Here is a 20809-nt window from a genome sequence, read left to right as displayed (position 1 = left end):
GTCCCCTAATCATCCTGGTTGCTCTTCTCTGTACTTTTTTTAGAGCCTCAACATCTTTTTTAGAGTGTGGTGACCAAAACTAGTTGCAGTACTCTAGGTGTGGTCTTATTAAGGCTTTACAGAGTGGTATTAGTACCTCACTTGATCTTAATTGTATCCCTCTGTTAATGCAATTTAGGATTGCATTAGCTTTTTTGGTGGCTGTTGCTGCACACTACTGGCTCATATTTAGCTGCTTGTCCACTAAGACTCCAAGAGACCTCACACAGTAACTGCTATTAAGCCTGGTTCACCCAGTCTACATGTGTACTTTTGTTTTTTCTTGCCTAAATGTAGGACTTTACTTTTCTCTACACTGAATTTCATTTTGTTAAATATGGCCCAGTGTTCTAGTCTGTCAAGATCCATCTGGATCTTGAGCCTATCTTCTTGTGTGTTAGCTATTCCTGCCAGATTAGTATCATCTGCAAATTTGGTAAGTTCCCCTTCTATTCAAACCATCTATATTATTAATGAAGATATTGAAGAGTACTGGGCCTAGAACAAAACCTTGTGGCAGCCCACTACTTCCTTCCTTATGTAGACTTAGACTTTTTAAGGACTATTCGTTGAGTACAGTTTGTCAGCCAGTTGCGAATACATCTGGTGGTGGTGCTATCTATCCCACTTTTTTCTATCTTACCAAAAAGTAGGTTGTGGTCTACTTTGTCAAATGCCTTGCTGAAATCTAAATATATTATGTCCACAGTATTTTGCTGGTCTACTAATTTAGTCACTGTGTTGAAGAATGAAATGAGATTGGTTTGGCAGGAGATGTTTTTAACAAACGCATGCTGACTGCTAGTTATTACTTTACTTGTTTCTAGATGTTGGCAGATTTGTTTTTTTATTATCTTTTCCAGTATCTTCCCAGGTATTGATGTTAGGCTGATTGGTGTATAGTTTCCTGGATCTGTTATTTTTTGTTCCTTTTTTGAAGATGGGATCCAGTCCTCTGGTAGTTGTCCAGTGCTCCAGGATTTTTGAAAGATATGGTGCAGTGGTTCTGAGATGACCTCTGCCAGCTCCTTTAAAACTCTGGGATGTAATCCGTCAGGCCCAGGTGATTTGTGTTCATCAAGATCAGAGAGGTGTTCTACTATTTTTTTTTTTTGCTTATTTTAACTTTTATTTCTGGTCTGTCTATTAGTTATGTTTTGGTGGGTTGAGCTATAGTTTGTTTTTGCATGAAGACCGATGCAAAGAATGAGTTAAGCAGCTCTGCTTTCTCTCTGTTGCCTGTTACTTCCTTGCCATCTTCTCTCCTTAGTGGACCGACTGCTTCCTTGATTTTTTTTCTTGTTATTTACATGCTGGAAGAAACTTTTTTTTATTATCTTTGACTTTGTGGTTCAGGTCACACTGAACATTTTGTGGTTCAGGTCACACTGCAGCAGTGATTCATATAAGCTGTAGGTAAATGAGTTGATCTAGGTTGATATAAAAACAACAGCAACAACAAGATCTGACCTGGGCAATATTTAGACGTGAATATATCAGGAAACTCTAAGATTATAGGTGTTAAGGTAATTCCCCGTTAGGAGAATGAGTGCATACAGGGAGACGTATTTGAGAGTAGTGTTTGAATAATACACACACAGCACACAGATACACTGTACAGTAAATGTAGGTTTTACTTCCAGAAACGTTAAGTAAAGTCCAAACAAGCAATCCAAAGTCATTCACAGGTAAATCAGTCAGTTTTTTAGTCCAGGGATAATCCAAATATCAAAGTCCAGTGTCAAAAAACAGTTCAGTAACAGACTTACATTAAATCCAGGAATATCAGTCAATTAGGAAAAATGGAGCAACTGCAATACTTTCCAACAGAAGGAAACAGAGACTCAGACTAAACAACCCAGGTTTCTGGCTCCATCTTATGGCTGTTTGAGAAATCACATCCAATTACCATTTTAGCATTCCCTTAAAGAGACATAGTACTAAAATGTCTATCCTGGCTTATATATTTCTAACCCAAATACCTGTTAGGTGACTTAACTTCCTAACAGTAGGCTTGCTAATGAAGATTTTTTTAAAGTAGGCAGTGTCTAACCACTTCCATGTTCTAACTTTAAAAGTAACTGGATCTCTCCGTGGAGTAAGCAGGAATCAAGCTCAAATTTAAATGTGGAGTTTATTTTGCTATTGTGAAATTTTATTTCTAGACTGAGGCGTATGGTGTCTTGTCATTCAGAGAAACCATTGAATAAATAGTAGTATGACAAAGCTTCTTAGGGGAAGGATGCACAAGGGAAAGAGAAGAACAGCAAAAAGGGACCGGATCATCGATGTAAGTTACAATAGGTACTTATTTTGTAGTAGATAATTAGTCAGGTTGTGAGAAATAATGAAACTGCATAGACATCAAGATGTGAACATCAGTTCTATGGATCCACTTTCTGGAAATGCATGTCATCATCACAAAAAAAATCACATTTGTTATTTAGTTTCTTTTAGCTCTGCTTTGTGTGTTGTTAGCATTTCCATAAAAAAGAAGCTAAAAGCCTGAAATTTGCCCCATTCCCTTTTACCAATCCTCTGAACAGCTGAATGCATACAATCCTAACACACATACTAGCATTTCACTGGTTTCCTCAAGATGCCAGATCCCTTCATAATAATCTACACCTAGGGAGGATCTTCCTTCTTAGACTTCACCCATCTTCAGGGCACATCTAAATGGTCAAAGCCCAAAGCAGGAGTTCCTCAATCTGCATACCTAAACATCTAAACCTCAAAGCCTGTTTGTCATTATATACATATAGATACTTCTGCTGGTAGACCCCTAATGAGGTAGACTACCATCCACCATTGTACATGGTTGAATAAATAAACTTATTTCTAGCAGCCCAATGGTGTTTATTGTGTACTATATACTATATTTATTCATGACTCAGCTCAGAAAATTGGACCAAATAAATTCTAATGGTGTAAACAATCACTTTCTCATGACCAACAGGGTTTCATTAAGGATCACTCAGTAAAAAAAAAAACCTGAGGATATTTTAATTGTACAGATAAATATTTAATACTTTGCATTCTTCTTCTTGCTTCTAATAGATGACACGGGAACAGTATATATTAGCAACACAGCAAAACAGTCTGCCAAGAACAGAAAACCCTCAACTTTATCCAGTAGGGATTTACGGCTGGCGAAAGAGGTGCTTATACTTCTTTGTCCTCTTGCTATTGGTTACCATGATCGTTAACTTAGCCATGACAATATGGATCCTGAAAGTAATGAATTTCACAGTGGTAAGTAGCACTTTTCGCAATGGAGGGTATCTGGTTTATAAATGTTAAAGGGATTTGAAATGATTATTTAGTGTTATTTTTCAGTTTTCAAACAGATTTGAGGGTTTGGGAAGTAAAACAATGGTGGAATAAAGTGTCTTTTGCCTTTCATTAACTGAATGTTCATATGCATAATTCTTAATTATTAATTGAAGAACTAATTGATTCTGACATAGAACGTAGTACTTTTATTTCTGGGGCAATCTGACTGACCATTGCTAATAGAGACTATGCCCATCTAGCTCCAATAAGTATCCATTATTAATTCTTTTAGTTTGTAAGAAAATATCAAGACAGCTATTTCTGAACTTTCAGCAATGACAATTCTGGCTGAAATGTAGGAATTGAACCCAAAAAAAGAAAGAAAGAAGAAAAGATCAAGCCAAGTGATTGGCCTGGATTGATGGCATCTCTTCTGGCCTCAATAAAAGAATTACCACCAGATGGATGGCTCTGGAAAGGTTCTCCAGAATACTTTGATTACCAACAGAAGAGCTGATAAAAAGTGTAATACCTACTGCTCTGATTAACAAAGGAATGGCTTAGGAAAAATGTGAGCTTTTTGCATTTTCTAATACAGATGCCATTTGCTACATCTGCCACTTTTTCCAAGACTCAGAAATCATTTTGAAATTGACTGAATTAGCAGAGATGATGAAATTAACTGCTTTGATTAGAGATAATGGACTAGATAGCATTATAAGAGACTGAAAACCATTTATGTACAAACTAAATATATGATGTTAACAGAGGGATTTGAAGATTAGTGTAATTTTAGCTTAACCTGTTGACTGTTATGTGTGTGTGTCTATGTGTCTTTGTGTCTGTGTGTGTCTGTGTGTCTAAAAGAGAATTTACTGCTTTTTCTTTTTTTTTACCCACCCAGCCAGGGTCAATTCTAAATACTAAAATTATTTGACCACTTTTTCCTCTTTTTTGTATATTTTTTTGCTGTTGTTAAAGTTGAATGTATGCTTTTGTTTTATTTTGTTTGTTTGCTTGTTTGATTTGTATTTTACTCTTTGTGATAAAACAATAAATAATATTAAAAAAAAAAAAAAAGAAATTGCAAACTCAATAGGAAGAGATATTGTGGAGTGCCTGTGTAATCTTAGTTTTGCAAAACATACTTTGGGTCCTTTTTAAAACTAATTTTTAAAATTACACTTATTCCCTGTTTCTAGTAGAATCTCAGTATACATGGAAACCATGTAAGAGACTGTTTAAGGCACTCTACTTTTTTTTTCACACTGACGTCCAGGACCCAGACTTCCTTCTGGTACTCAAGCACATGAGTTTGATTGAAAAAGAAAACAACTCCCTAAAGTCAATGCTTTTGACCCCTTAGCTTGACCACAGTATTTGTTTTAAGCAAGTACTGAGCCCATTGAACTTGCAATTCACAACAGGGTTAGGGTTATGAAACAGTCCAGATTAGGATTTATATTTGCCATTAAACCTAAATAAGCACACGAATCTCATGTATCTCTGGACACCTGCATAACTGGATAGAAGCATTCCTGTCAAACAGACAACAAATGGTCAGAATTGGGAGCATCCTATCAAATTCTGTACCTGTCAACAGTGGTGTCCCCCAAAGCAGTGTTCTAGGACCAACTCTCTTCATATTCTACATAAATGACCTCTGTGATCATATTAAGAGCAACTGTGTTTTCTTTGCTGATGATGTAAAGCTATTCAACACCACAGACAATACTGCTACCCTTCAAAAAGACCTTGACTATGCATCAAAATGGTCAAACAAATGGCATCTTCAAATCTCAACAAATAAATGCTCTGTCTTACACATTGGCAAAAAAATCAGAAAATAAAATACAGGCTGAATCGTCAAGACCTTGTTGATGATCCAAACTCTGTCAAGGGGTACTCATCTCTAATGATCTAAGTGCTAGAGCCCAATGTAGCCAAAAAGAGTTGTTAACCTAATCCTACGTAGCTTTTTCTCTGGTAATATCACACTACTAACTAGGGCATACAAAACATTTGCTAGACCAATACTTGAATACAGCTCATCAGTCTGGAACCCGCATTACGTATCTGATGTTAATACAGTTGAGAAAGTCCAGAAATATTTCACAAGAAGAGTTGTCCACTCCTCTACTCACTGCAGAATACTTTATGCCACCAAACTTGAAATTCTAGACCTAGAAAACCTAGAACTATGCCACCTTTAGTTCTGATTTAAGTTTAGTACATAAAATTATATATTGCAATGTCCTACCTGTCAATGAATACTTCAGCTTCAACCACAACAATACAAGAGCACACAATAGATACAAACTCAGGGTAAACCACACCAAACTTGATTGCAGGAAATACGACTTTAGCAACAGAGTGGTCAATGTCTGGAATACTCTACCTGACTCTGTGGTTTCTTCCCCAAATCCCCAAAGCTTTAACCTTAGACTGTCTACAATTGACCTCACCCCTTTCCTAAGAGGTGTGTAGGGGGCGTGCATAAGCGCACCAGCGTGCCTACCGTCCCTGTCCTATTGTTTCTTTTTTTCTTATATGTATACATTTCATGTATCCATAACTATGTTTATACTTATACCTGTTATCTTATAATCGCTTGACAGAACTATTGGAACTCTATTGTTCAAAGTACAGTATGGGATCTCAATACCACCCCTTCCCCCCTTTCTTTCTCTCTCTCACACACACACATGCACGTGCACACACCTCTTACTCTAAAAAGAATTGAGGCAGGACAATCCTGAGAAGAGACACTCCACTACATGCCTTCTCATTCTGTCTGCTTAAATATTTAAAGTGTTGGAATGAGTGTGATTTAGATATGTGAAGCATAGTGAGATTTTATACATGTGCAGAATTCCTGAACAAAAATGACACTTGAAATCTGAATTTAGAAAGCAGAGGGAAAACAATGTGGTTAGTCTGTTGTTTGCCTCCTCCCCTCCCCTAATTATTATTACTATTATTTATTGCTGCTGCTACTGCTGTTACTACTGCTTAAATTATATACATTGGGCTACAGGAATAATACCATGTGAATTTTAATAATTTTAATAAATTTAAAAGGTAACTTTTTAAATTCTAATGTACTTTGTAACTAAAACAAGTTTAAGTTCACTTTTTATGAAATTTCAAGAAATTATTTAATGAATATTAATGTTGTCACTTTAATACTAAATCAAATTAGATTGGTTATAGTTGACATCAAAACTACACTTTTTGTTACTTCACAAGAAAATTGCAACATTTTTCCCTCTCCTTCTTCGGATATGAAGATGCAGAAACAGAAAAAGAATGTACTTTAAGAGTCATATTAAAAAACAAGAAAGTGACATACAAATTTATCAGGAAATCATATTGCACTACTGCTGTTATATTTCACTTTCACTATTGCTTCTTGTTATCCCCAAAATTCAAGTTCAGGTTTGTTAACACTGGATATTGAAGGGAGCTGCTAAAATTGTAATTGTCTATTACAATTATGTATGTTCTTAGGTGATGACTAGGGCTTGCTTTCTTTTCAATGATAAGAATTTGCAAAAAGTGCATTGGTGGGATGAAATTAGGAATATGTATTATTTAATATTTAGCATTCAACATAAATTGATTCAAAACCTAACCCTAACCCAAACAAATGAATGACTTCACCAAGAAGCTTCATGTAGAATTTAAACAGAAGAGGAGAATGTGTTGAATGTGAGTCACCCCACAAATGAGGGGCTGCAGAACCAACCTCTTCCCTTTGCCCATGCTGACTAGAAGTGACCACTGAGGAAGGAGGCAAAACAGTGAAACACATAGCTTCAACTCCTAACCCCTGCAGTATACCACAAAGATCCCTGAATGTTCAAGGACCACAAGGATGAATTAACCATTCCCTTCTTGCTCTGTCAATGGTCATCAAGAGCCTTCAAGATAAAAGAAGGTTTGGAAACTAAACCAAAACTGTCCAGAATGGAGAGGGATCAATGAAATATTTCAGATCATTATTTAAGTTAGGCTTTTTCCACATGATAACAGGCAAGCAAAGCACTAGAAAACATGAAATGCTTTCTCATATTTTAATGTCATATGAATGTATGACTATAAATGTTGTATATAAATATATTCATGACTTGTTTATAGTAAGAACCAGAATTTTCAACTTTCTTATAACAATTTATGGTGGTGGAAACAATATATCATTAGAAAATCCTTTAGTCAGCCATTAAAGATGTGGCCTTAAAATAGTATATTGCAGATTCACCCTGGGAATATATCTGAGTTGAAAACATATAGGAATAATGTTTTGGCTTGGAATGAAAAATTGCAATGATAGCAAAGGCCTTATGAAATTCTATAATGCAACCAGTGTAGAAGCAAAAGAAAAAGAAAATGTTGGAAAGAACATACAAGGGCCATTAGCAAGTAAAAGAGAAAATAACCAACCTCTTGAACCTTGGAAAAGAGGGAATATGGAAAACTGAAGATAATTTCACCTTGATCTATCTGGTATAAAAGGGGCAGAGATGAACTTTGTCAGGCTTTCAATATTCTGTTATTAAACCAGTACAGAGGAGTCTAGTAGGTTATGTTTTCTGACTTAGCCTACCTGGAAGGGCTGGCTACTTGAAATAATGCAGACATTCATGATAATTGTGGACTGAGGATTGTTACAGAATTGGAGAGATAAGTAGAATGGGACAAAGTGATTAAAGATTAAGGGGGGGAATGACTTTTGTGGACATTGCAACCTGCAACAAAACAGGCAAAGTAAAAAGCAAAAAAGATAAATATACACTAATATATAATTAAGAAAATGAGTGTAAAGGAAAGATCTTCCCCCTGTTTCATAGTGTTGGAACATCCAGTGAAATTAAATATGGAATGATTCACATTCAGAAAAAAATATTTCTTTACATTGTATGAACTATCGAATTATCCTGTGTCAGTTATGCTGAAGGTCACATATCCAGAGTTTATTTTGTTTAAGGGACTAAACAAACTTTAGGAAAATAGTTCTGGGAATATCTTGGTGTCTGTACATTACCTCCAGAATCAAAGGCAGTTTGCCTTTAATTCCTGTTGCTAGGGAGAAACATAAAAGAGGCGATTGCTTTTATGTCCCATTCGGGTTTCTTACATGTATCTGAGCGATCACTGCTTGATTGAAATTTTTCAATAAGATAGCCCCTTGAGCTGATTAGCAGTTCTTAAGTATTTTAAAGAGTATGGACATTCCTAATTTTCTTTGGTCTGCTTTCACAACTATGTATAGACAGAAATATTTTCCTACAGCAGTTAAAGTTTATTTCATATATGATTCTGAACACGTAAATTTGAAAATGCTAGTTATATTCACCTCTCTTGAAAGATCCTGAAATCTAACGTATTTTATGGTATTCAATATTTTACTGAGGTTTTTTTATCTGTTGTTTACAAAGCCATGCATTATTGATGTAATTTATAGTTACTGCCAAAGGTTCTTTGCACACAATTCTTCCCAAACCTGTCATTGCTTGAATAGCGACTTCATGGATAATCCTAGAGATCTTCTATTTCAAATCTCATAATACTTATTTTTCAAAATGGATTAGACACATGTAATGCACTTGAAACACTGAGGGATCTATTAAAGGGAGAGAGTAACTTACAGAGAGTAGAATGGAGAGAGGACTGACACACTCTGATATTTATAAAAAGTAAACATTTAAAATAAGCCCCTATTTATATTTTAATGGCAATGTGATGCCATATTGCATACTAATATACTCATGTCCCTTGCAAATATTTTTTTCAGGTTCATATTCCTTCAGTGGAATTTTCTTTAAAAAGGACAGATAGTAGCTCTCTAATGTAAATGCACATTTGGCTACAAAGGTTTTCTTCTTCTCATAATCGGACACTGGGACAGAAAACTATCAAACAAACAAACAAGGCAAGGCAAGTTATAGAAACAACAAGGTTTGCATTACACCAAACGTATTTTAGCATTTTAATTGTTGCGAAGCAGTATTGATTTAAGATGGCTTCGTTCTCTCTTCCATATGTTTTAACACCTTTGTAATAGCTGTTTTTTTTCCCCATCTACTTATCCAAATGAAGTTTTCTAGGGATGATCAGGAAACCCAAACGTGTATGATGTGTATTAAAAAGCATTGTTCCCATGCCCCAGAAGGGAGGGATATGACCCACTCCCTTTAGCATTTCATTGAATAGTTGTTTTGACCATTAGCGCTTTGATCATATGGTCTGCCTACACAAAAACACGCCTACAGACACCCATTGAGACAAATGTATGCCATAAGGGATTTCTTTAACTGATGCCTTTGGGAAAAACGAGCTGATTCTTTTGAATCCAGAAATCTGGTTCTCTGAAATTCCCTATGTTATATCTTATCTCGTATTGAAAGAAAAGTTTCCAGAATCCTTGTAATGGAGGACCATATGTGGTTTTTTTGTGCATGTATATGCAGGGAGGATATTGTTTGCTTTTAAAGTAAGTTTCTTTCACTGGCTTAAAGAGTTATTCTAAATTTGGTTTGAAAGTTTGTACTCTCCTCATCACAGAAATCTGACGCAATTCTATTTCTTTCCTGAAAATCTCCATGAATTAATCATTTCAACAGCAAAAAAAAATTAACCAGTTCTTTTCTTTTTTTTTTCCCTCACTCATTGTCCTGACATATGTTATTAGAGCCAGAGCCCTCTTGTTTGTTGGATAGAAGAGCTCTTGAAATATTATCCTTTCCCCAAGGGCAACTGTCACTTTGTCACTTTGAAGTCACTGACTGGTGTGCATTCAAAATTCTGGCATTTGATTCATTGGCATTTGGTAAATAGTTGTTTGAGGATGAAACTGCTAAGACAACATGCTCTTTTCATAGATCATTGCTCTGTTTTCCCTGTCAATTAGAGAGGGTTGGGAAGCTATCATGGTGTATTTATTTTATACAAATGAATATGATCTGTTTTCTGTCTTTGGTGTAAAACCTCAAATGGTAATCATAGACCCCAGAGAGATCTAATAGAATCAGATTGTTGTGAGGAAATATCCATTTGCAAGCATTAATACTTTGGTGATGAAATTAATTTGACATGATTTGCCATTTCAGTATAATATGATAAAAAATAGGGAACATGATGAAAAAGAAAATTTGAGAGATGTTTCCAACCCAAATCATATAATTCCATTCTCCTGGATTAATGCTTGGGATTACTTGTCAGCCATTCAGTATTTAATCATCTGAAAATTATACTAGATAAAATGTAGACTGCAAATTCCTGAAAAAAACTTGAAGGTTTCTTTTCCTTTTCTTTAACTAGTTTCAATCTTATATTTCTCCATTTGTATTAATCAGTGCAGATTTGCAGTACAGATTTGTAAAATCTGTTCGTCCAAATTTAAATATAAATGGACTGGCCATATTGATTCAGATTCTAATAATTTTATATTATAGCATGGTAAACATAAGTTTCATTGCCAGTTATCTTTTTAGTACCAGAATATAAATATGAACTGGTTTCTTAATATTTGTAATCCATTCTGTGTGCTCCTTTAGTTAAAAATGAGTTAGGGTACTTTGAATAAATATTAAAAAGTCAGAGTCCTCTGGATCTTTTTACCCTATTTTTGATTAGGAGCTTGGTAAAACCTTCTGCCACCCTTTATCTTCACTTAGTGTTCTACCTAAAGCCAACCATGTGGGAAAAATACGTAACCTTTTTCTTCCTTTCTGGCAATAATAAGCTCAAGAAGCAAATAGAGAAATAATAGCTGTCACATCTCCCAGCTTTACAACAACATCAAGTTTAGGAGAATCATTAGAGGACTCAGTTGTTCTTACAACTGTGAGAGAAAGACGAAACTACTCAGAGATGAATAATGCTATATCATAACTCTTTTCTTCCTATAATCTAACATGTATAATCCATAGCCAAATAAAATCTAGTGGGAGATAGAAGGATGCTTCCTTGCTTTCTTTAGCTTTCAGGGAAGTCATTTATTTTCTTGTAGCAAGTTCTTATTCTTTTGGTCTCCTCATATTTCTGGAAAAGGAGAGGAGGAAGAAAAATAAGACTTATGCTCTGTTGCTTAACACATAGAGCCAAACTGGAAGATTAAAGAAAAAGAGAAGCAGCAATGAATTCCTATTACTGCAAGAAGCAGCCACAATTGTTCCATTTTTCCCTTTAAAAACAGCCAGAACTAGAACAAGCAGAGGTTTCCACAGCTACAAGTGAGTAGTTGGGTAGCTTTTTTTTTAATTGAAGAAAAGATGACTGTCCTTCAAGTTATAACAGTCAGGGCTGGACAACCCTTTGGATTTGAAGGCAAAAAATGCTTCAAAATGCACAAGAATGTTTACTTAGCTTAAAACACTGCTTCTTGCAGCCCAAGCATGATCCTGGGGAAAGATGTCTTTGGTTTAATGAGTTTTACCATTAAGCCAAATTTTGCCTAAGTTCAAACTCAATGCATTACACATCCCTAGCAACAGGTTATCCTGTTATCCACAAAATATATCAATGATTTTTGCTGATAGTGGCTTGAGTGATAATTACCTCAGATGCCTCCAATTCATTTTAAAAGTCAGTTGGTTATTCTATTCTAAATTATTAGGGGACAAAAAAAAGAGCAGGCATTATAGAATATTTCCTAGAAGGCTAACCTCAGCAGGAATAATCTCAGGAGTGGGATCTGACGGGGTTAACTACCGGTTTGGTGATTTACGATGTACTTTCCTGCATGCTGCAAGCACTCCTGTAAATCATCATCAGCTTGCTGCCTGGACAGCTGAACAGCGCTGCTGTATGCAGAGAAGCAGCATTTGAAACAGCACTTTTTTCCTGCTTTTTCAACTGTAGCTCTGCCTTGCATAACAGCTGAGATTGACAAAGCAGGAAATAAAGGTCAGGTAAGAGCCCAGGAGGGTGGGTGGGCCAAAACATTAGCAGACATAGAACCAGTTCTACGTCTGCTGCTTTTCAGAACTACCGGTTCTACAGAGCCAGACAGAACCGGTAGAATCCCACCCCTGAATAATCTACTATATTATTAGTAAGTATAGAACTGGGATAATGGAGAAAAGGAAAAGGGAAAAAGAAGGGAAATGGATTCACGGAAGGCAATTTAAGCAATCTAAGCCTATAAATATTTCACAACAATGTGTCCTGTTTATCTGAAATTTTTGGCTGGCTGGTATTTCAGAACGTTGATAATAAGCCTATAAAATACAGCTGCTTATTAACAGAAATGAAAAGACTTCCTCAAATATTAATTGCTACATCATGGAGTGCATCCATTAGCTGCACAGAATGAAGCTATTTGTAAATTCCATATTAATGGCTGGATCGTTGCACTAAGAGACTGATGTTATTTATTAACCTGTTTTTCTGAAAAAACAATTAGGCAAACTTTCTGGTATCATTTGAACCAGTCAAATAAGGAAAATTTAGTTTAGTTTTGTTTTTTCTAAAGAATACATATTATGGTTAGAAGAAATTCAAAATCAGCTGAATAAATCTAGGTGCAAAGGAAGCAATGCAGGTACACAAAGAATAATAACAGGTTCACAATGAATGCAATATATTTATATGTTTTCTTTTCATCTCTATTAGGAAGACTGATAATCATGATAGGATTGCTACAGGAGAAAGCATTAAATCTGACTTGATTCAAAGAAGGGAGACTGCTTGATTAAGAGAAGTTCTAGAACACACACAATAATTAGCCCTAAATCCATTTATCAATGCCTGGAAAATATGTACAATAGGTAAATCAAGAGAGCTACTTTGGTATAGTGACACAGCCTAAAAACCAGGAGACCTGCTTTAGGCACAGAGCCAGCAGGGTGACGTTGGGCCAATCATTCACATTCAACTCTAGGAAGTAGGCATTGGCAAGCCACTTCCAAAATTCTGGCGAAAAAGACTGCAGGGAAATGTCCAGCAATCACAAGGAGTCAATGCTAACTCTAAGATACACCCCCACCACAAATATAAACAGTGCAATCAAATAACTAGGATGGCCAGTGCCTTTCTCTCCATATGCTAGTAATACATTGGGAGGGCAGAATTGTTACAAGGGGATGCAACTCCTTGCTGTTCTGGTGAGATGTTAGCATCCTCAGATAAAAATGAATAATTTTGATTAGAATAAAATGCCCATATTTATTCTGAGCAAGATCTACGGTTTTGGGTTTTTTTGTTTTTAATTTCTTTGGGATAAGAATAGAATATTCTATAAGAGATCCAATTTGAGTGATATATTTTTTCAGGTCCCATCTGTGATCTTTTTATTTCTACATCAAGAAAAGTAACAAATTGACAAGTGTTTTTTTTTTAAATAAATCACATTAAATTGAACATCTTAGGTAATTAAGGAAAGAAGATTCAATGCTAGTGTAACTTTTAAGGTACCGGAATTCCCCATTGAGCCCTGGAGTCCAAGCCTCTGCTCAGTGCACTAAATCCAAATTAAAGCATCTGCAACAGATGGCTCTTCTTTAACTCATCCAACAGTTGTTGAGATTCTCTGAACTGTTAGATTCACTAATAGTTTCATGGATTCAGGCTACTCCTATGTCATAAAGGCAACCAAGGTGACCTGTGGTTGAGTCCATGCTGCGGTATCATTCTCTCTATTGGAGCAGGTAGCACCTTTTGCTTTGAAAGAGGAAGTGGTGTACAACTCCTCAAGAGGTTGTTCTTTAATCCAACCATTTTTGATAACTATCAACCAGAGATGGATCAGTTTGCAGTTGATGAGAAATCAGGAAAAAAAATTGAATATCATGATTTGTTTCATTCACATTCCAAGCCTGAATTTAGTACTGAGACAGTGTCCGTTGTATGATCTGTGGCATATTCTAGATTGAGTTGTTTATCCAATCTTGAGTAACTTGATGCCTGAGCAGCTTTCAGTACTGTTAATCATGGTCTTCTTCTGAGTTGGTGCCCTAGGTTGGGAATAGAGGCAGGGTAGGATTCAGTTTTTTAAACAACCAGTTCTGTGGGCTTAGTTGGTAGGTGTGGCTTGGTGATCATGTGACTGAGTGGGTGTGGCAACTTGACATTACTCATGTCAAGGGGCTCTTCTCCTCGCCTGGCCTCTCATGACAGTAGGGATGCTGCAACGGTCATAAATGTGAAAAATGGTCATAAGTCATTTTGTTCAGTGCCATTGTAACTTTGAATGGTCACTAAATGAACTGTTGTAAGTCAAGGATTACCTGTACAAAAATACAAAAAGCTTCTTTGCTTGCAAAAAGCTGCCCTAAATACCAATCATTAATTAAAAATACCTGCAAGCCGGAGTTACAAATCAGGCAGGGTGCTAGAGAACCTTGAGGAATGAAAATAGTTAAAATGCAGTGATAATTATCAAGCAGCCAATTCTTGCTCATAAAGTAAAACCCTTTAGCAGAAAGGTCATTTAAGCTCTCCAGAAAGACCACACCCAGGAGAAGCAATCCTTAGGTCCATTTGAACACTTAAAAATGCCAGCTGGTCTCACTCACCTCACAAGATATCCTAAGGAAATCACCCAGATTTAAGGAAAGGTCACATGCCCCCCAGAAAAGCAGTAAAAAAAATCAGTGCCAAGCTTTCATCCTGCCTCTTGGAAGTATACCCCAAAAGGATAGTGCCAGATAGTATTAAAGCAGTGAAAAAAACCCCCCTCCCCAAATAGAAAAAGAAACCATGAGGCAAGAAAAAATTCAAACACAATACAAATAATTAAATCACAACAGTACCTGTTGCTTGTTGAAGCTGAACAGGGAAAATTATCCCATCAATAAACACAGGATTAAACTTCACCAAGCACAGAATTAACCTCCACCAAAAACCAGTTTTAGACCAAAACTCAGAAAAGGTATGTAAGCTCACGTTTGAATGTCAATCTTTCTAGTTAGCCAAGAAGCCCTGCTGAATGTCACTCATCTTGGTTCCCTATCACTAAAAGCTTTGCTTCATTATTCAATTATTTCTTCAAAGTGCTGATTGTCTAGGGAAGTATTTCCTCCCAACAGCAGTGTAAAAAACTTAAAACAATCCTTCCCCTTTAAGAAAGCCTCAGAAGCTCCAGAGACAGGAAGTCTAGGCTGTCTGCCAAGAATGTAATAAGGGTGGAAAAAAACTGAGATTGCTTCTAACTACTGGTTCTCTGAACTACTTAGAAAGTTAACAAGGGGTTCTATAGAACTGGATAGAACCAGTAGAATCCCACCCCTGAATAGAGGGCGTTGCTTTATGATGGTTCTCTTTCTTTCTCTCGTGTTAGCCTCACTTGGAGTGGATGGTAAGGTTGTGCTGGTAGGGAGGAGGGGGAGGTCATTTTTTAAGCCCTCCAACATGAGGTGAGATTATCTGTTGATTAGGGATTGTTGTCATCAGTATCCTGAGTATACCCAATTATATCTTTTGACCCCGGTCAGTTAAGAAGGTTGTATAGGTTTGGGGAGGTGAAAAAGTGGCTCTAACCCAATCCAAAGTCTCAGTGCTATCAATGTTTGGGCCATCTACATCTGGGCTTGTTCCATCTTTAAAGATCCAATTCACATAGCCCCAGAGATTTAAACTGGTTCAAACCAACTAATTTGTTATTTTATCCATTTTGAGCTTTAGTGCATCTTATTCACTTACCTCTTGTACTTCAATTAGAGAAGACTAAGATTAAATAGGAATTAAGTAGCTCTGCTTTTTCCTTGATATCTATTACCATGGTATCTTCATCAAGCAACCGGTTATTGTCCTTTTCTTTTCTAAATATATCTCAGAATAATACCTCCTTCCATTTCTGTCTATCAACTCTCCTGGCAAAACTTTGACAACATACATAATTAACTAGCAGACCTTGTAAAAGGAATGCACCTTATCATATAAGCAATGCTGTAAATCACCTGGACAACAAGGACCGATCAATCTCTCCAACAGAAACAACTCAGGGCTGAATTGTGGAATCCTTGATTCTCTCTGAATTTCATTGTTTGCTTGTAGAGATTTCATTACCCATCTAGTTGACATCACCAGTGTGAATGAGTGTGGAATTTGCTCCCTGTTTATATGCAGTAACTTCCTGTCAGCAGTAGTGATTTTCTCTTTCATTTTTTTTATATAAAGCTATTGTTTTCTACTTGATTGTTTATCTGATGTTAATTGTGCTTATCTGGATGTTCATTGCTGAACAGATATGTTCTGATCTTTTTATTTCTTTTTTAGTTTTTGTATTACCTCTTTTGAATGGTATGTAAACAAATTTATCTTTTCAATACCATTTATATATTCAATAATTTTCTATCAATGTTTGTCTTCCTTTCCAGTCCTTTAAAGGACTGGAGGAAAACTCCACCTGAATACATTTAGTTTTCTTCCTACTTAGAACTTTGAATAACTTTATTGTCACTTTGAATGACATTTCATTGCATACAGCTCTCAAAAGGTCACCACCTCCAATATACACTACATAAATATGAATAAATAGATAAATAAATACAAAATTATGCATATACCCACATATATGACAAGAGAAACAACACAGTCTAGTTCAGATGTATACATGTACATGGTGAGAAAAATGAATCTTGCGAGTTTACCAGATGGCTGTCATAGAGAACAAAGCTGTTACCGAATCTGGTAGACTGCTAGAAATACTTTGAAACCTCCTCCCAGAGGAGAGCAACAGAAACAGACCATAAAGTGAATGTATGCATTCTCTAACAATGCTTTGAGCTCTAAGCACATAGCACTTATAAGCAGTATCCTGAATAACAGGAAGCAAGCTTCCTATAATCTTCTTGGCTGTCCTTACCACTCTCTGTATGGACTTTCTATTGAGACACTACTGCCACCAAACTAAGAAGTGATGCAGTTTCTTAAAATGCTCTCAATCATGCCTCTGTAAAAAGTGGCCAGGACAGAAGGAAAAAGATGTGCTTTCTTCATTTGACAAAGATAATGCAGATATTGGTTTGCACGCTTCACTAAGGATGACATGTACAGAGACCAGTTCAGATTGTTAGTTTTCTGCACCCCCGGATACTTAATACTGTTGCCAACCTCTACAGCTGCATCCTTGATACTGAGTGGAATATGATTATGCTGGCTCTTTCTAAAATCTACAATGATCTCCTTTGTTTTATTTATTAACATTTAGAACCAGGTTACTTTTATTGCACTAGTCCACCAGAACTGGTCCCTATAAGCATCTTCATTGTCGTCATGGATAAGACCCGCCACTGTCATGTCATCTGCATACTTCACAATATGATTCATAGCAGATTTGGCATAGTCATGGGTCGTCAAGGTAAACAGTAGTGGACTCAAGACACATTAGGAAACTGTACTCAAGGAAGTGGAGTTGAAAACTTTTCTTCCAACTCACACGAACTGGGGCCTATCAATAAGGAAATCCAGTATCCAATTACATAACGGAGTATTAAAACCTAATAGTCCCAATTTGTTCACCAAATGTTGAGGAATGATTGTGTTGAACACCGAACTGAAATCAAGAAACAGCATTTGCACATGAGCATTCTTCTCCTTCAGGTGTGCCAAGCTAAGATGAAACACATAGGAAAGTGCATCATTTATAGCAGGGGTCTCCAACCTTGTCCTCTTTAAGTTTTGTGGACTTCAACTCCCACAATATTTATCATTAAATAGCTGATGAACTCTTGGAGTTGAAGTCCACAAGTCTTAAAGTGGAGAAGGTTGGAGACCCCTGATCTATAGAATGCTTCTTGCAATAGGTAAACTGTAATGAGTTAAATGTGGGGGGAAACCATATAATCCTTAACCAATCTCTCAAAACACATCATAATGAAAGTGAGTGCAACTGGATGGTAATCATGAAGGCATATGATTATAGTTTGGGGGGAAGGGGAACTGGTACAGTGATTGCAGTCTTAAAACATGATGGAACCACAACCTAATGCAATGAGAGATGGAAGATATCTGTGAGAACAGTGGCCAACTGGTCAACACACTCCTTAAGTACTTGGCCAGGGATATTATCATCAGTTTTCCAGCAGCTTTCCAAATATTGACTTTCTACAGGATCTTTGGAACAGTAGTTATATCAAATATAAGTCTTCAAAGTCCATGGTTGTAAATTACTCTTTGTAATATAATTTGTTCCCACTGAAGCAGAAAAAGGGATCATTGTCAGAGTATTTGGCAGGACTAAAGATTGTTCTATTACATCACTTATCTGCATTGTTAGAAAAACAATACTGAAAGCCCAGTGGGCACATAGTTGTTTCAGATGAAAGTCCTGTGGTCACGTAGCTATTTCAGCTCCTTATAGCATTGAATCACAGGTATGCTCACTCACACACTGCATTTGTCCCTCAAAACTGACTGCTATATACTGTAGATACTGTTTTCCACTTGCCAAGCTCTGATGATTCATCTAAAATACCAGGCACTTATTGAACACTTTTGAGAAGCAGAACCGATGGATTTAGAGTTACAGTTGTACCACAGGAACCCCTATGTATCATGTTCCTCTTCTATGCTCTGAAGATTTTTAAAATCAGTTCTATAGCTTTAAAAGTTCTGTTTATTTTGCTTTATTTTTTATAAATCTAGGACCTACACTTTTTGAAAAGTTGTTTCAAATAGATACTTAAAGTTTCTGAAGAGAAATGGATTGTTCATAGGCAATTTCTTTGTAAATTGAATATAGTGTGAAGCTGTTTTCATTACAATTTGTACTGAATGCATTGATAGCAGAGGTAATAGGAGAATCACCTATACAGAAAAATTTACCTTCTTCTTAAATACAGCATATTTCTTTTTCTCTCATTTTCTTCTTCTTTCCTTCTGTGTTAATATATTTTATATTTTTTTTCCTAAAGTTGTAACTAAATCTATTACACATTTATTGAACAGCTGACATTTTAATGAGCAATCTTATATCAACTCTGATTCAGTGGGTTTCTTTTCAGTATTATTTCTTTTAATAATAATCAAAAGGCAATTAATGATAATCCTAATTTTATTGGAAAAGTCAAACTATGTATGTTGACAAACTGTAACAATACTTATTTGCACTGGGAAAATACTGTTGGAGTAGGACCATTCCACAAGATCAAATTTAAAAAAATGTTTTGGACAACTCTATTAAATTTTAGATTTGGACTTTGCATTTTAAAGGCATGGGTAATCTCTTCTGGTTGCCAGAATGTTACAACATTTATAGAGAGGGGAGATAAAATAAGCAGTGGTGGGATGCTGCCAGTTTGGACCAGTTCAAGTGAACTGGTAATATTGTGGTTAGCCAGCAGCAGGTGCGGAAAGCTGAGGAGAGCGAGGAATCAGATGAGGGGCCACGACCATCAGGGAGTGGACTGCTGGCATCAGAGATTGAGGGGGCTGGCAGCAGCAATGAGGAGGTTCCCAAGGAGCCTGTGCCAAGTTCGTGTGCGCGTAGGATTGCTTGCAGGAAAGACCAGCTGCAACAACACGGGCGACTCAGGAGTAAGACTGCAATATAATGGCCCCTCCTTCAAGAGGATAAAAGCCAGCTGTGAAGAAAACGTTCTTTGGAGGAAGCAAAGACATTTTGAAACTCAGCCTTGTGGACATTACAGTATTTTAAGATTCTTGGCAGTCTCATACAGTTTTGGCAAGGTTTGTGCTTATCAAAGTTAATTAGTTTGCAGCAGCCTTTTACCATTGCTGACTTGGAAGGTAAACAGATGAGCTTCTAAATGCTCAATTTTCAGTGCTGCATGCAAGCACCTTAGGCAAAACACGTGCTCACTGAACCAGTTGATAAACCGGCAGCATCCACTGATGCAATGAGTATGTAGCTATGTAACATGAATGCACATAGTCAATATTTTTTGCTTTTCTTAGTTTTGATATTGGTGTGTATTTTTTTCCTATTTGAAAATGGAAAGGAATTATGTCATTGATTTTAGCAACTTTGGTTGGCAAAAAAATAAAAATTCAAAAGCCACCTTTGAGCTGCTCCTCCAAGATTCCAACTTGGGGAAGATTGGACCAGAGCTGGACATTTGAGAGCATTATGGGAGAAAATAGAAGAGCTTTGTCTTTAAGTGACTTTTTGAATTGGTTGTTAAGGATGTTGAGAATGACAGTAATCGAGTGGAAAACAAAACCCAGTAAAGTGTTCTAAATATTTACCTTTACTGACAAGATGAAAACAATTCCCTGTCACAGAAAAGTAATGTGAAATATATTCTGGAAAGGCCTTGTAGCTGAAGAAATCAATCAATGTCCAGAGTATGTAGCTTGGGTTGAGGTGTTGCCTGTACAAAGTGTGCTTGAGCTGACAAGCACATCCCATAATACAATTTTCATGGAGTGCATTTCCTTGAGAGTTTTGCTTATAATAGTTATTTAAATAAATCTCTCTTCAAAAGGATGTTCTCTTAGTCAAGGCAAATACATTTTGAAAAGGACATTTGGGGTCTTTTTCAAGATGAACATAAAAATACATTCTCTCCCTCCCCCTCTCTCCGTATGT

The 20809-nt window shown here is 36.4% G+C and overlaps 1 protein-coding gene across 1 annotated transcript in view; it reads left to right on the top strand.

Annotated features, from left to right (window-relative positions):
* The window catches only part of SGCZ (sarcoglycan zeta), a 562549-nt gene that overhangs the window by 365422 nt on the left and 176318 nt on the right, over positions 1-20809 (top strand). The window contains exon 2 of the mRNA XM_026697804.2: positions 3100-3294. Coding sequence (XP_026553589.2) covers positions 3100-3294 — 195 coding nt within the window. The remainder of the gene's footprint in view (positions 1-3099; positions 3295-20809) is intronic.

This window comes from Pseudonaja textilis, chromosome 6 (genome assembly GCF_049901715.1).
Source record: "Pseudonaja textilis isolate UNSWEBS1 chromosome 6, rPseTex1.2, whole genome shotgun sequence".
NCBI classification, from domain to species: domain Eukaryota; kingdom Metazoa; phylum Chordata; class Lepidosauria; order Squamata; family Elapidae; genus Pseudonaja; species Pseudonaja textilis.
Note: the sequence above shows the minus strand (reverse complement) of the source record. Positions and strands in the feature narration are given on the sequence as shown.